This window comes from Electrophorus electricus, chromosome 2 (assembly GCF_013358815.1).
Source record: "Electrophorus electricus isolate fEleEle1 chromosome 2, fEleEle1.pri, whole genome shotgun sequence".
Taxonomy (NCBI): Eukaryota; Metazoa; Chordata; class Actinopteri; order Gymnotiformes; family Gymnotidae; genus Electrophorus; species Electrophorus electricus.
This window is the reverse complement of record NC_049536.1, coordinates 8,681,157-8,698,061: the sequence shown is the minus strand read 5'-3', so window position 1 is coordinate 8,698,061 and position 16,905 is coordinate 8,681,157. Positions and strand designations below refer to the sequence as shown.

The 16,905-nt window shown below is 40.3% G+C and overlaps 1 protein-coding gene across 1 annotated transcript in view; it reads left to right on the top strand.

Annotated features, from left to right (window-relative positions):
* The window catches only part of LOC113571802 (PDZ domain-containing RING finger protein 4-like), a 38,768-nt gene extending 30,151 nt beyond the window's left edge, over positions 1-8,617 (top strand). The window contains exons 5-8 of the mRNA XM_027000937.2: positions 1,794-1,856; positions 3,850-3,951; positions 4,725-4,850; positions 5,200-8,617. Coding sequence (XP_026856738.2) covers positions 1,794-1,856; positions 3,850-3,951; positions 4,725-4,850; positions 5,200-6,636 — 1,728 coding nt within the window. The 3' untranslated portion in view covers positions 6,637-8,617. The remainder of the gene's footprint in view (positions 1-1,793; positions 1,857-3,849; positions 3,952-4,724; positions 4,851-5,199) is intronic.
* Positions 8,618-16,905: the final 8,288 nt, after the last annotated feature.

The following is a 16,905-nucleotide window of genomic DNA, read 5'->3' as shown; positions in this document are numbered from 1 at the left end:
TGCTCTTTGATGATTTCATAGATGTTGACTCTCTCTGGATTGTTTGCAGACAAAAAATAACAAGCCTATGATGATTATAATTATCCATTCTTGGCATATAGCAGTATCTGTGGGAAAGACATTTGGGCAGCATGTAAATGAGAGAGAAAGATCTTAGTGCAAATATGACTTCATCAAAAATGACATTTGAATTGGATCATTCTCCCCTGGCTCCTTCACTGTGTGCTTGGTTTAACAGGCATGTTTGGGTGGAGTTTTATTTGGCCTGTTAACAGAGTAAGATTGAAGATTTCTTCAGCATACAGTGAAGGCCACAGTGCAGTAGAGTAATATGACTGAGATGTGGTGAAGGGCCTTTCTAACCCACTTATTCACAACTTTATTGCTGACACATTAGACTCATTTGTGCAAGGATGTTTTAATTATGACAGGAACAATCAAGAAAAACTGTCTTACACAGGTGTTCTTTTCATTGAAACTGTTATCTAGAGGATACTGTGTATACAGATGATTGCATTACTTACTGCACTGTACATAATGCTTTATAGCCTACATGCGCTATATGCTCATGAATGATTTTATACTGTCCATAACAGTATTACAAAAGTAACTGCCAAACGCCCACCTCTCTCACCTGCCGTCATAAAAAAATGACTCCTTCCAAGAATCATGAAATGTGTATGTTAGACAGATCTGGTCGAGGGGATTCTTCTCCCACTTGTTGGCACCAAGTCCACAGCCAGCCTCCTGCTCCCAGATTCATTTGAAGTGGCCTTGGAGGCGTGAGGTGCTTGCTGCAGAGACTCTTGCTGCATATAGATATGCCTGCGCCAGTCAGGGCTTACAGGCTTATTAAAATCTTCACTCCATAAAATTGAAGACTACAGATCCGTGGCCTGTGCTATCTGCCATATTATACGCTGCTCATGATGTACTGCCTTTGCTCCCAAAGTTGTAAAACTGGGAAGGAGGATCATGGTAACTGCACAGTAATCCATTTTATGAGGGTATTTTCATTATTCATTTGCTAGTATAATATGTTTAATATCAACAAAGTGACGGCAGTCACAGCAATATGGAAATAAGAATGTGAGCATGGAAGTGCAGCAATAAGTTTCTATCATTTTGGTGTGTTATAAATCTTTGTGTCTATTTTGAATGAGATAAGCTTGATAGTCTATCTACAAGAGAAACCACATACTATGAGGAACTACTAGTAAACAATAGCGGCACATATCATTGGCATCTCTAAAGCTAGGCTGTGTCTGTCAGTATGATCACAGTATGTGGCAGGCCATCATTCTGAAGAGCTGGGACTCTGAAGGCCTGACGCTTTATGAAGATGAAAGACTCCAATTGTTAGTCATCTCTGGAGATGTCCGATGACTGGACAGAGTGAAACAAATGGGGCAAGACAAGAATTGATTGGCTGTTGAAAGATTGCCCTGCCCCCTCACTTAGTATTGTTTGTCACTGAGGATCATGGGATGGCTGAACCTATGAAACTTAAACCTGTAAAACCAGCAAGCCTGTAGTAGATATAAGTGACTTAGGCAATGTTATTTTAAATGAAAGGTATATTACACAGAAGTCATGATAAATAAAATCAAATAAACAAAATTTCATTTGTAAATGAAGAACCTTCCTGAAAAAACAACACTGCACTGCAGTCTGAACGTAATTCTTCAGTAACAGAATTTCTGTCATATGTCTGTGTGCAGCACATATTGGATTTGGAATGAAACAAAGAGTATGTACAATGTATACAAATGAAGTATTATTCTCTCTCCTAGGTGGGTCCAAACAGCATCGCAGCCCGAGATGGTCGTATCCGGGAAGGGGACCGGATTTTGCAGGTAACTTTATTTCTCTATACTCATTAGACACCCATGAGGAGCTCTTTATGCCAGCAGAGGAGTCATTGGCTTGCAGTTTGAGGGCTCTTTCATTTTTAATGGTTACACATTAAAGCTCAGTGCTCTGTAGCTGTTACAATGGAGGACACAACAGAGTCAGCCCGCAGGGGGAGCACACACTTTAACATCCTGGATTACTGGGGCTTGAGAAAAAGACTAACGTGGAGAGATACAGATGTAGAGATATGTGAGAGAGAGAAAGAGAAAGACTTTAGCCTTTGATGGAGAGACTCTCTCAACAGCTATTACTGGGATTCCATGTTGTGGCAGCACATGTGTTTTTTGTGTGTGTTTGTGTGTGTGTGTGTGTGTGTGTGTGTGTGTGTGTGTGTGTGTATATACTGATAGGACATTTGGGGAAGGGGTCTCCTTGGCATCATTAGCCAGGAGCAGTGGTGCTGCATGTGCAGGTCACATGGAGGCTGATATGTCCCTGCGGAGCGTTTTAGAGTGGCCTGTTTCAGGCGCTCAGGACTTACTGTACTTCACGCTCAAGTATTTTTGGCTGTAGCCCCACTCTCAGCACAGTTCTTAATCGCTTTTTTGCTGACAGAGGGAATTGTAAGCAGTTATTGGCTATTTAAGCTGTTCTCATAAATGTAATTTTGTTTAGGCTTTTGAGCTACAGTTTTTGAGGGTACAATTTTTGAAAAACAAACAGCATCAGAGACAGTTCTGTGATGCCCTTTGAGGTACATCATGAAAAAAAAGAATGGAGTCCGGAGCAGGCTGCTGTAGATCTGTCCTTTCTGATTGATCTAAGGCCCCTTTTCCATGCCAGAATTCCAGCCTTAACCATGACCTGAGAATCAAGAGAAACGGCAATATCCTACCCTAGCCAGGTCTGTTAGGCATTCACAGAAAAACACAAGCCTGCCCTAATTGCATTTTCATTTTGGCATTTAGCTGATGCTTTTATTCAAAGCGACTTACAGTTATGACTGAGAACAACCTGAGCCATTGAGGGTTAAGGGCCTTGCTCAGAGGCCCAACACTGGCACCTTGGCAGTGGTGGGGCTGGAACCAACAACCTTCCAATTACAAGTCAAGTAATTGCCTTGAGGCTAGTGGGTGAGTGTACATCAGAATAGTGTGTGGGTGGATGGTCATGCTTAAAAATGCATGTCTTTCTTTCTAACAGTGTTCCCGAAGTGTGTGTGTGTGTGTGCACGCGCACTTGCGCATGTGCGAGTCTGCACATGCAAGTGCATGCATGTATCTGTGTAGGAAATTTTGATTGGAGGGGTGCAGGTTTGAGGACAGATACTGTTATCCTTGCCATTACTGCACCGTTACTCATTTCGGGAAAAGATGGACGCGGCCTGTCACAAGCGCCTTAATTGTGTGGCTAGGAGGATGTGAGTGGGAAGCACTTATGAACACAAACACTCTGTCACATGAGTGTTTCCCTTCACAATCAGTGAGAGAACATCATCTGTTGAATAGCCCTGCCTGCTAGCACTCACTCTGGAACAAGGTTTGTGAGGGAGTGTGTTTACCTGCTTTAATGAGACGGACTTTCTACATTTCTGCATTTTTTTCTCCAGCATCTTTTCCAGACAGTTCGTTTCTCCTTTCTTATTATACATTAGAGCAATACAATTGCAAAACCCCTACGGTCTACATTTCCCTTCACTGTGAAATAACACTTTGAGGAGTACAATAGTAATTAGAACAGAACGTATAATACTATACACAGAGAACTATATATTAATTACGAATAAGAATAACTCTGGACCCCAGAGTTATTCTTAGTTCCTGTTACTGCAGTATTCTTATTTCTTCCTCTTTGATCATTTGAAAGATAGTTTATTAAAGCTTAAAGTCCATCATGTTTTTCCTATATAAGGCAAAAGGCAGCATCGTCCATCCAAGCTCAGTTGAGCTTTCTGAGGTCAGAATGAGACTGAGATTCGTATCTTGCCACCCTCAGATAAACGGGGAGGATGTGCAGAACAGAGAGGAGGCAGTGGCTCTACTTTCTCGAGAAGACTGCAGAAACATTGTACTGCTCGTAGCCAGGCCAGAGCTGCAGGTGGGCAGCATAAACACACACACATACACACACACGCACGCACGCACGCACGCACACACACACACACACACACACACACACACACACACACACATTCTCACATTTAAAGCACTCAGGGAATCTTAAAGGACCTCTCCTGCACCCAGCAGGCTTAGCGCTTGTCTTCATTTACACAGGCAGCCATTTTGATTCTGCCCTGCCTTTACCCCATGCTCATGACAAACACACTCGCCCAGTTATGTTTTATTTCCAAGCTGTGCCAGCGTAATTGACTTCCAGCCGTCACTCATAAAAACGAATAGCACGCTAATACTGCATGACTCTGGACCAAGCTGAGTGGTCATAACAGCCAGAGCAGTGGAGCTCAGATCACCATTAATGGATCCCCTTCTCTCATGTTGTAATTAAATACATCTCTGATAATAAATTTGAATCCATAAATATGGATTATGCTTTATGGACGAGCACCAGGCAGAGAGCTGATGTAAGAAATTAAAGGAGGGGGTGAAAAGGGCACTCTGGTGTGTATTGACCACTTGATATGAGATCCTGCTTCATTACATGCAGTTTATTATACTGCTGAAGTACAATCTTTTGTGCATTGCAAGAATGTGATAACATTATGTGTCCAGGATTTCAGTACAGGCCAATGATCAGTACATCACAGAACCATAGACAACCATGAAATGTAAGTATCTCTGTTTTCTCTCTCTCTCTCTCTCTCTCTCTCTCTCTCTCTCTCTCTCTCTCTCTCTCTCTGTGTGTGTGTGCAGCTGGAGGAGGCCTGGCTGGATGATGAGCATAGCGAGTTTTTAGAGGATCTCAAACTGGAGATGCTGGCAGAACAGAGAAGAGAAGAGGAAGAGATGGAGAGAGCAGCCAGAGAAGAGGAAGAACAGGTGAGCACGGCAATTCAGTGGAACAGCAGAGCCTACAATGCAGATAGCCATGTAGAAAAGGTAGTTTTTGTTGCTAACTTTTATGGATATCTATATATAAATTTTTTACAATAGCATGGATGATTATTTTTAGTATAGAGAGCTTTTGAATAATCACTCAGTACTTGATGTAAATAAATGGTAATATAGTTAATCAAATGTCTAAGGAGAATTATCTAAATTAATAAATATGGAAGTGCATAGACATTTTTTAATGTATAAAATATCTTTACACATCATACTTGAATTTTGTTATGGATATACTGCATTTAGAAAGAACTTTGCATTCAGAATATTCCATTCTCTTTAGGTGAGGAAAGCCGAGCAGGAGGACATCTTGGCTGGTAGTGCCTCATGTTCCTCTGCTCAGGAGTCGACATGTGCTTCGGAACTCCTGCTCCATGGAGCAGACAGTGCCCAACACACCGTCCTAGCACAGATCCAGAAGAGGCTGTCCCGGTGTCTGCGGCAGCGACGAGAGGCAGCAGCCCAGGGCCCCTGCGGGCTGGCACCAGAGGTGGAGGGCCCAGAGGGTGACCGCTACCAGCAGCTGCTGGAGCTCAAGTGTCAGATCCGTAACAGCGGCGAGTACGACCTGTTCTACCATCGCAGCAGCACCATTGAGTGCAGTATGGGTGAGCAGCGAGGCAGCGGCATGGAGCATGAGCTCCGCCTCCTCAATGAGGAGCTGCGCAGCATCGAGCTGGAGTGCCAGAGTCTGATGCAGGCACACCAGCTACGGAAAGGAGGCCAGCGACACGCAGGCAGTGAGCAGGGTCAGTGGAGCCCTTCCCGAAGCCCTGCCCGCCGGCAAGGGGGCAAGTTGGCCGACATCAACGAGCACCCGGAGAAGTCGGACAAGGACAGCTCGAGCGCCTACAACACAGCAGAAAGCTCGCGCAGCACGCCGCTTGCCATGGACCGCTCACCTGAGCATTCCCTGCAGAGGATGATAAGCCTGACCAACCAGAGGAACCTGAGGGGTGGCCTGGTGGCCGGGCGTGGCTCGCCACCCTGCGCTCCAGTGCACAGGGCTCCGAGTGGCAGCCCTGACCACAGCAACCCGTCTGAGTCAGAGCAGACCCCCCCGGTAGAGGAAGAGAGCTCTCCGGGTAAAGAGCGGGCACCAATTTCACGGATCCCCTACCTCTCTCCCCACCGTCCACATGCGGACGTTCCCATCCATGCCAGGCACTACCAGAGCTACATGCAGCTGATTGAACAACGCTCCATCGCCGAGGGTGCCACCGGTGAGCCAGGTCCACTCGGGCCCCACACACCGGAGCCTCGGCTGGAGTGGAAGGTGAAGGTGCGCAGCGATGGCACACGGTACATCACCAAACGGCCTGTGCGTGACAGGCTGCTGCGCGAACGCGCCCTCAAGATTAAAGAGGAGCGCAGCGGTGGCATGACCACGGACGACGACGCCATGAGCGAGATGAAGATGGGCCGCTACTGGAGCAAGGAGGAGCGCAAGCAGCAGCTTCTGCGGGCCAAGGAGCAGCGCCGGCGCCGCGAGTTTATGCAGCGCTGCCGGCTAGAGAGCCTGCGCGAGAGCCCCCAGAGCGGCAGTGAGGGACGCAAGGAGGTGAGCATCATCGAGCTCAGCCAGCGCAAGATGATGAAGAAGCGCAACAAGAAGATCCTGGACAACTGGATGACCATCCAGGAGCTGATGACGCATGGTGCGAAAGCACCAGAAGGGGCCAAAGTTCACAACGCCTTCCTTTCCGTCACAACTGTATAGAGAGAGACGATCAGACTCCAACTGTACCCCATGTGGTACAACCTACTTTTGCCTCGTTCAATGTGGCGATTTTTATGAGAAACAACAAAAAATGTATTTTTCTCACTTTGTTCTTAAGAAACATTTTGTAAGCAGTTTATCAAAAGATTCATCACATTTTTAATGAGAATATTTTTTTTCCATACATTTTGAGGAAGGTTTTTCATGTAACCCTTATTGATAAACTCTTCCATGAAAAGAAATCCAAAGTGCTAATTTATGTTGAAAGCTGCTTATGAAACTTTTTTACTCTTTCTGTTTCTCATTCCATCCCTGACTCAGACACATCCGGTTGAACATCCGGTTCAGGTTTTTGGTAATCTGAATGTAAATGACCATTTTATTATGTGCTTTTACTTTAAATGGCTTTGTTTGATTTCTTTGCAGTTGGTTGGTCTTTGAATCAAAATTTCATATGACTCAGTTTAAGTGAAATACTTAATTATATGGAAAACTTTGTCACCTCCCTCAGTCTTAGACACTGTAAGATGTTTTGTAGGAAGTTTTCATTAATTTAAAAAAATGAACAAATAAATAAACCGACCAGTCCTGACCTATCCAGTCAAAACACAATCACCAGCAACAGGCCCATGGCAACAGAAAACCTATGCCTAACTGTGCTATATAAACATTTTAGGGACAGATATTTTTCTGTGTGTTTGTGTTTCACAGGGATAAAGCCACACCAGTAGAGTTTACGTAGGTTTAGTTAGGGCACCATTTCTTATTTCCACTGTACTTGGACCACTAAACTGCAGTGTTTTCCTGGCTCTGATGGTATTGGTCAAAGTCATCAAGAACATGATAATTAGTTGAGTGACATGGGCTAATGCAAGCGTCATTCTTTACACAATGAAGACCTAAGACTGAGACTAGGGTCCACAAGGTAAAGGTTAGATTTGTAGGATCAGGGTTGGGTTTAAGAGTCAATAGAATAGTGAAATGTTAATGGAGGGCAGCACTGGAAATATCTCAATAGTATAATGTCTGCAATTACAATAAAACAAATCCTCTTATAATGGTACAGTGGGCCTACAGTGGGCCTGCCCTGGGCCAGCTGATGCTAAAATTGTTGATCAAGGTAAATACTGAAGCTGTTTATACTGCGTTTGTACAGGTCAGTGGGAAATTAGCACAAGTGAAGAAAGTAAGGTGCCATGCAGGTGGGATGCTGGGATAATGGCACTTTCCAGCACAGTGGCCTTTATCACCACACACAGTTTCATCTATTACGATCTGTGAGAAAAGTATTTATTCTACATTGTCACTCCTACTCTGAGAATATTGTTAAATACATAACACTGTGTTTAGGCATGCCGCCAAAGACTCAGTTCAGTATTACAGTAATGACTCTTTTCATATTGAATTCAGTATTTTACAGTATTACAGTGATCCTTTTTAAAAACTCTGAGCTCAAAAGTATTGAAATAAGCCTATTATGTCTGCATTCTCCATTTGTGCTTTTATATAATAGGCCACAAATCTCATTATAAGGTCATAAAGTAAAATGCACATAAAATAAGGAATATCAATATAGTTATTCAAATTCCAGAAGAGAATCGCTACCCAGCATTGTTGGTACCTAGCATTATTACCAATTACAGATGTTCAGGGGTATACATAATGTCAAGTAGTATAGCACTTGCTGTAATTTTGTCAAACTGCTTTTTAGGTGGATTTAGACAATCTAAATTTCAGCATTGAAAGGTTATGTCTACTTAAATCATATGTTCTCTAATTACATCTGATTAAAACATCATCAATATGTTTGTGGATTTTGTTCCTTTTAACTTCCTTTCCAGGAAAAAACTGTATATTACACCTGTAAATTTCTGTAATTGTACTGACTAAATGTTATTTGTCCTATTTCAAGTAATATGTAGTTGCCTTTCCTGGCCAGGTGAATGTGTAGTCAATTGTGATATTTTAACATTGAAATAAATTGTCCTTTTTTCTATTAAAAATGTCTTCTACCATTAAACTGCATACTCTGATTCTAACTTTGCTGACGCTCTTAACTGTTAAACTAAATTTTTCCCAGTAGCCTTGTGATAAATATGTAGTAGCCTATATTTTAAAAATGAACACATTTAAATGTGACATCAGAATATTTATACAAATACTGACAATACCCTACAAAATGTCATTTGAGTAAAATTTGTAAGACAGCCATTCCATGTCAAAAGTGGCTGAGCACCTGATATGTAAATGCAACAAAATGATTGTAGTGTGAAACAACGGTCCTCTTTTTTCTTTTTAATTATGAATCATTTAACATGGTGAATCCTTTGCCTGAAGGATTCATACTTATATATCAAGATCATTTTCATTATGGTCTCTTGGTATTTTTAGTAAATACCAGAAAAGTAAGGATTCTGTTCAGTTTGTGGACAGAGAGGTTACTGAATCCCATTCATGTTTGGTTTCCTTAAGCAATTTTTATAGAATAGCACATCTTTAAGCTTTTTTTATACAATGGAACATCAATGAAAATCAGGTTCACCAGCTCACTCCCTCCTGGTTCATTAGACTTAATTCACATTGAAGCAGTCACAATTAAACCATTGTCTTTGCACCACACACCCACACAGGTTTCCTTAGCTATCCAGATCTGCGAGACTGAGCCTCTACATCAATTAATTAAGTTCATCCTGCAGTAGCTTCAGTAAGACTCAATAAGGTATAATTAAAACTGATCCAGTGACAGCGCTGGCATTTGTCAGAGCCATCCACCGAATCAAATACTAGGAGTGATAGAAATGTCAAACTGATAGGAGTGCTCACCCTCCAGTCCCCTTTCTACCAGTGGCAGAGTGCGTTGCCACTGCCCACGTTTTGAAGCTCTGCTGATAACCTTTAGAATTTCCTGGACAGAACAGACTACAGATTCACTCTCACTATGCTATGGAAGGGCAACTTGCCTTAAAGCAATGCTTAGGGGATGTTTTAATGCACCAAGAGACAGACAATTTCATTCCATCATGAAAACCCTGATTTTGGAAGAGTAACAAAGCCATAGATTCTTTGGATAATGTAGCCATTGATGTCATTGTTGTATATTTATGCTGCTTGTGATCTTTGATATGGTAATTGCAGTGGCAATAATAGGCTTCCCATAGTAGAGAAAGTGTAGGTGTGAGATGAGATGGAGGAAATTTTATTTTGCCACCTACCCAGAGATGATGTCTTCATCAAGCTAAGAGGGAGAGTCTGCATAATTTGAAGAAGGAGACATTGTCTATGAAAAAACAATGCACATCAATAGCAGTACCCATTTGCTGTATATCTAACAGTAGAGTGCAGCTAATGGTTTGGTGGAGATATTCAGAAAAATTTTGAGAGCAAATAATAAGGTTCCCCATAGCCCACAATTATTTCAATTACTACATGAACTACAAAACACTACAGAATCAGTACTGTGATGCTTTATAAATATGACCCCTGATTGGACAGCTATAAAAAAGCGTATTCATGCGCATTCAGTAGTTCATATTCAATGGAAAACATATATACTGGCTCTCCAATATATATGAAGAGTCCTTAAAAACTGAACAGTCACACTAGCTACACATCTACAGTATAATATCTGTATGATATTCACTGACATATTTTATGTAGATTTGTATCAACTTTCATGTGAGGAGATATATTTGCGTCATTGTGACCCTAGTGTTTACCTAAGCAGAACAAGAAAAAAATATCATTTTGCACAAAGAACACTGAATATTCCAGGGCTCAATGACATTGGTAATTAAAACACATTATTCACAAAACCCTCATTTAGAGTGCAAACAACTTCTCTCCTCCATGGTTTATTTAATATGTAATGTATTATTAAATAGAAATCATTGGTCCAATAACTAATTACTGGACCAACCTTTTTTATGTAAAAGTTTCTTTCTTGTACACAGTTCCCTGAATGTCACATACAGCCTGGCCTGTGGTTATTTTCCTCAGGGTTTGTTGAATATTTCAGCTGCCAATAAAATGTCCAAGAATAATGTTAGCCGGCTTACTGATCTCCTGGTTACCTCACAAGATAATGGCCAATTTAAACTAGGAATAAATGGATAACTAGACATACTGGAGGTTTATTCATCCTCAAAGGAGTTTGGTTCTAATAATACCAATGATCCAGTTGGCATGTATTATTTACTCATTTGTCTAAACCTAAAATCATGAAAGGCTCTTTGGATATTAAATTGGTGTTAATATGATGTAACAATTTTTTTTTTTTACTTTGGCACTGGTATTTCTGTTTCAAGAGTTATTTTGAAAATGAATTCAACATCAACATCACTCTGAAAGACTCCACTAGTAAGGCTAAAGTAAAAGGGATTGGCTGACTGACTGATCCAGAATGATAAGGCTGGTGATTGACTTACCTTACCTGGGTCTCTTTATGATGACCTTGATGGTTTATGATTGTTGTTCATCATGAAGTGATGCTTTTGTGACTAGATATTCAAAGATTTCTTAGCTCAATGCCCCACTGGTCACTTTTGAGTGGGGTCAAATAAAACAGGCTGCAGAACACCATTCTTTGTAGAAACTCCACTTTAGGAACATTGAACATCTACACATCACAATAAAGGAATCCAGCTAAAGGTTTTCCCCCAAAGTACATTCCTGTAAATGCACTGGGAGTGTGAAAGGAAATATGCTCACATATTCTAGTTAACATGACCCAAGCTATGCTGTTAACTTACATTTATGTAAATTTCATCAGCATTCTATCACTTCCTGTAATGGCTCAGTGTTTGAATCATCAGTCATTTCTGTTCCATGAGAATAAACTATTAAGCAATTTTGTAAAAATAAGTTTAGCTTCTCGAGGTATATATGCAAATGGTAACCATGAACATAGTCATGAGTAAATGTCTCATATTCAAAAGGAAGAAAAGGGAGTGATATTCCCACTAGTCCACTGACTCTACATTTGTGGTTTAAAATGCACTTATACTACAGTAGCTAATTGGCCTTAAAACCTTTGAATTTCACATGCCTGTGGCACATTGCATTCCCCACATACCTAAAGATATGGGTATGAAAATGCAAGAGAGTCTCCTTTAGAATAATCATTTTGGAATTTCCTTTTGTTAAAAGAGGCAAGCACAAAAAAGCCTTTGCAGCAACATTGAACATTGCTTCAAGCAGGCCTGTGGCTTAAAGAACTCCCAGGAAAGATTAAAGTAATTTAGCTAAGTTGGAATGAATGAGCTCATGTATGAATGTATTATCATGCTGCAAATCTAATAAAGAAAGTTAGCCTGTAAAAACAACCTGTATGTCAGAGTTTCTCAAGAACAGATTTGGAGCCACTTGCAAGTATATAGCAAGGGCTTTATTGTAACAGCAACTGGCAGATCCAGAGTCAATATAAATAAACCTAACAGGGTTGGCAACAGAGAGAAGCAAACAGATCCAAACTAGGGCATGCAAAGAGATGTAAACCATATAGATGTGCATTAAGGAAGTATTCAATGTAATCATCAAAGTATACATAAGGTATAAGGCTCAGGGATGCAAGGCAAACCAAAACGAGACTTCACAAAGCTACTCCAAAACAGGAAAAACATATATAGGGACACAGATTAAGATGTAACTAGTAAGAGGTGCTTTCAGAACTCCAGTAGTTGGGATCACCCTGGAGGATTCTGGGAAGCATAGTCCATTACAGACTGATCAGGGGCGAAGGGCTTGATGCTGTAAAAACTGTATGTAAATTATGTGTGTGAGTTTAGTGAACTTGGGCCTTTCCTATTGCCCTACTTCAACTAGCCATCTTTTTGAAAGCTAAATCAAAACATGGCTACATCTTACAGGCAACATCAGTCTTATGCGCTACAGCTCTTTTAAATACCACATACACAAACACACACACACACACATAATATATGCATAGATATGTTTCTCTGACTGTTTCTACCCTGAATGTGTATTTGAGAAAGATCCAGAAAATGACTTCCAACTGCTGAGTGAATATTGTTTGGGTGGCAGACCATTCTCAAAATATAATTAACACTGACATAGTAGTGGCATGGTGGGTGTTGTGCTGGTATGAGTGTATCAGGCACAGCAGTGCTGCTATGGTTTAACATGTCACAGTGTCACATGCTCTTCCACCAAAAATATCCAGCTCACAGTGGTGAAGACTTTGTGTATAGTTAACAAATTGTGCATGGCAAAAGATGGATCATATATATAATATTAGATAATATATAATGTGTATATATGTTTCACCTTTGAAGTAAGGACCAGAGGCCTGCAAGTTTGAGGGTGGGAAGCAGTATTTTTGTTGCACTTTTCTGGACAGATTGATATTGACATTCCTAGAATGACACTCCTCCAACTTAGGGGTAACACCCAAAAGTGCTCCTGCTAGCACTGGAACAACCTTGGTGTTAACCTTCCACATTCTCTCTCTTTATTCTTTCAGTCCCTGGTATTTTTGTAACTTTATATCCCATTCTTTAGATGTTTCCATCACTTGGGAATGCCACATCTCTTACTACTGCTGTTTTTTTTTCTGCATTTTATCTACTATCATGATGTCTGGTTTGTTCACCACTACTTGCTTATCTGTCTGGATCTGGAGGTCCCACAGGATCTTAGCCTTGCTGTTCCCAACCATTCTCTGTGGTTTCTCCTATCTGGACTTGAGGCTGTCCAGCTTACATGCCTTGCAATATGTTCATGTATATGAGCCCTTGGTTGTGTCTCTCAGCGGATATCAGCATATTTCATTCTGTTACTAGATGCTAGATTGTCTCAGAAGGTCCTTTGCACAGTCTTGGGTTTTGGGTTTTACATTTGCATCTTGCCTGGTGTGATATACCCCTAATTTGATTAATCTAGTGCTTAGTGTTTGATCTTGTACTGCCATGATTAGTGGCTCTGTGCTGTCAATCAGACCTTCTATTTCAAGGCACTGGTAAGATTGACTTATGTCAGCCATCTCTGGTATCTGTACATACCACTAAGGGGCTTTTCCTGCCAGGTAAAACTGAAGTGCAATTGATACTTAAAAGGAATAATACCTAAAAGTCAAGAACAAATGGAAAACACAACAAAACAATGAAAAACTTGGTATATATCAATATCATCATTACATTTCATTAAATATTTCCTGTTTGGCTTTGGCATTGTCAAACTGATTAGAAATATGACAATTAATAAACATGAGGAGTTTCCAAAAGATTCAAAAAGATAAAACAGAATTCAAAAAGATAAAACAATAAATTATTTTTCACAATGAATTATTTTCACATCTTTGCAAAGTAAACTTGCCAGTGTTAAATTCACACTTAGAGAGTTGACTTTGATTCAAACACAAAAGGAGCTCACGGTACTCATATTACTGTGTATGATTACAATGCCCCTGCCCTAGAAGTAGCTGTCAGGTCCAGATGAATACATTTATTCCAGGTGCCTTATATTGCTTTTTGGATCTCAATGTCAAATTTTAACCCTTCCAAGAAACATAAAACATAGCTGAAAGCAATGCTAACATTGTGAATGCTTTTCTAAATGGAAAGCTTTTTATTGACTGATACAACACAGAAAGGATTATTACTGTAGACCTTATGACTCCGCTTTGTTCAGTTCCCTCATTTACACCAGCTGACAGTAGCATTTCCATTTTCTTTGAGAATAAAATGCTGCTCTGAGTGCTGTAATGGGAACACTACCTTCCACCATCAGACCTCCACTGCTTCTTTCTCTTTCCTGTTACATCATAAACAAGTACACCTACAAGCAGTCTTAACGGCACGGATCATTTTTAAACCCTGATCAGCATTGGTTGTTGGAGAGCATGTCAATATTTTCCTGTTAATTAAAATGTGGCTTCACTTGATGGTTCTCCATTCTGTCCTACTGCTAAAAAAAAAGCTCTTCAAACCTTCTGCATAGTGTAGTAGTTTTAGACCACCACATAATGGAAGGCTGTTTTGAACATTTTCTATATTGATTCTACATCCTTTTCAGTGTTTCTTATGAGTCCATCCAGGTCTATGGAGGACCAAAGATCATTAGAAGATATAAACAATCATTGTCAGTAGGAACTGACAAAAAATATGAGCAGCAGCACCAGTCCATGAGGAATATTTCTGGGGAGGCTAACACGTAATCCAGACTGTTTTTGTTACCTAACCAAATAGATAGTGATGTTGTATTTACCAAATAGCTAGGGCCCCATTCACCAACTTCAAAAGTACTGTCCATAACATATAATAGCATACAGTTAACTCAGATAAGTCATTATTTAGCAAATGTTCCAAGATCACAGTCATGCTAGCCAGCCATAATCATGAACATAAAATACTTAATGCCAACAACACACACTAACTGATTTTTAATTGGTTCACAAGATGACCTTACATATGCCAAATATGTTTGGTTATAAATACTTTGGACTTTTTAGTGATGAACTACACTGCCTGGCCAAAAATAAAAAGGTCACCACCTGGATTTAACTAAGCAAATAGGTAAGAGCCTCCCATTGGATAATTACTGCATGAGTGATTATGTTTCAGCTGGCAAAAAGCTATTTAACCCTAACTGATGCAGTGAGTAGCTTCTCATTTGTTAAACAGCCATGTCAAAAGACACATCCTGTGATCATGGAAGAGATATTAATCTGTTTCAGAAGGGTCAAATTATTGGTATGCATCATGCAGAGAAAACATCTAAGGAGATTGCTGAAACTACAAAAACTGGGTTAAGAACTGTCCAACTCATTATTAAAAAGTGGAAGGAATGTGGTCAGAAAGAAAATCTTGAATGATTGTGCTAGGCGATCACTTAAACGTGTGGTGAAATCAAATCATAGAAAAACAACAGTAAAACTTCCCTGATGGCACAGGCATATTCCAAAATGACAATGCCAGGATTCATCAGGATCAAATTGTGAAAGAGTGGTTCAGGGAGCATAAGACATCATTTTCACACATGGATTGGTCACCACAGAGTCCAGACCTGAACTCCATTGAGAATCTTTGAGATGTGCTGGAGAAGACTTTGCACAGTGGTCCAAATCTCCCATCATCAATACAAGATCTTGGTGGAGGGAGGAATTAATGCAACTCTGGACAGAAATAAATGTTGTGACATTGCAGAAGCTTGTGGAAATGATGCCACAGCAAATGCGTGCCATAATCAAAGTTAATGGGGGTCCAACTAAATATTAGAGTGACTTTTTTTTCTTTTTGGCCAGGCAGTATGTTTCATTTTAGTTACCATGGTTGTTTAATCTCCATCTACTGTACTGGGAAGAAACCGTAAACATTCTTTTTCTAAAATTAAGCATATAAAAGTTATAGGCTGATTAAAAAATAAAAGATTATTTGATTTAACTATTTATTTAAAGAAAAATGTGATGAGCCTTCTTTGCCTCATCTGATGAATGGCCACTGGTGAGCAAGGAAAGCGTGGATCATCACCCTCAGATGAGAGCTCAGCCTCTTAAAATAGCTGCCATGATGGCACTTTCAGGTCTAGTATTCTGGTCATTAGGATTCAAATACGCAAAAACTGGCAAAGGTTGACTGTTTAGTCGTGTGAGAGTTACTTTTCAAAATACCATCACAGAGAATTACCGCAGCTGGTTGTGTGTGTGTGTGTGTGTGTGTGTGTGTGTGTGTGTGTGTGTGTGTGTGTGTGTGTGAATACTGTATATATATTTTTGAACATGTGTCAAACATGGCTAGCCCCATGGGGATGCCGAGACAAACATCTTAGTGTGCTGGTTAGTGACAGCTTCAGAAGATTTCTTCAAAAGAGGGGGTTGTGAGATTTTGATTTGTTCATGAGGTGTGAGATTAAAAAGGGTCAAATGCCTCAAGCACAAAGAGAGATGTTCACCTCATGCTGCTTTTCTTAGGAGAGCGCTGAAGTGTTTTGTTTTTTTTTTCCTGGCTGGAGGGAACTGCGAGTTTTTAATTTTTTATTTTTATTTATTTATTTATTTATTTTTGGGGGGTTTTTTTGGTGAGAAGAATTCAACTTGATTTACTCATCTGGCGGTTGCCATTTTTATATACATTTAAATTAAATGAATGCTCTTGTACTATATTTTACAAACTAAGATGCATTAACATAGGTTTCATTTTAACATGAGAAGGGCATATGCCCCCCACTGAAATAAAGTTCATTGCACTATATAAAGAATCAACTAGCCAAATATCACCCATCCTATTACATCACAATAATCACATAATACACATTAAT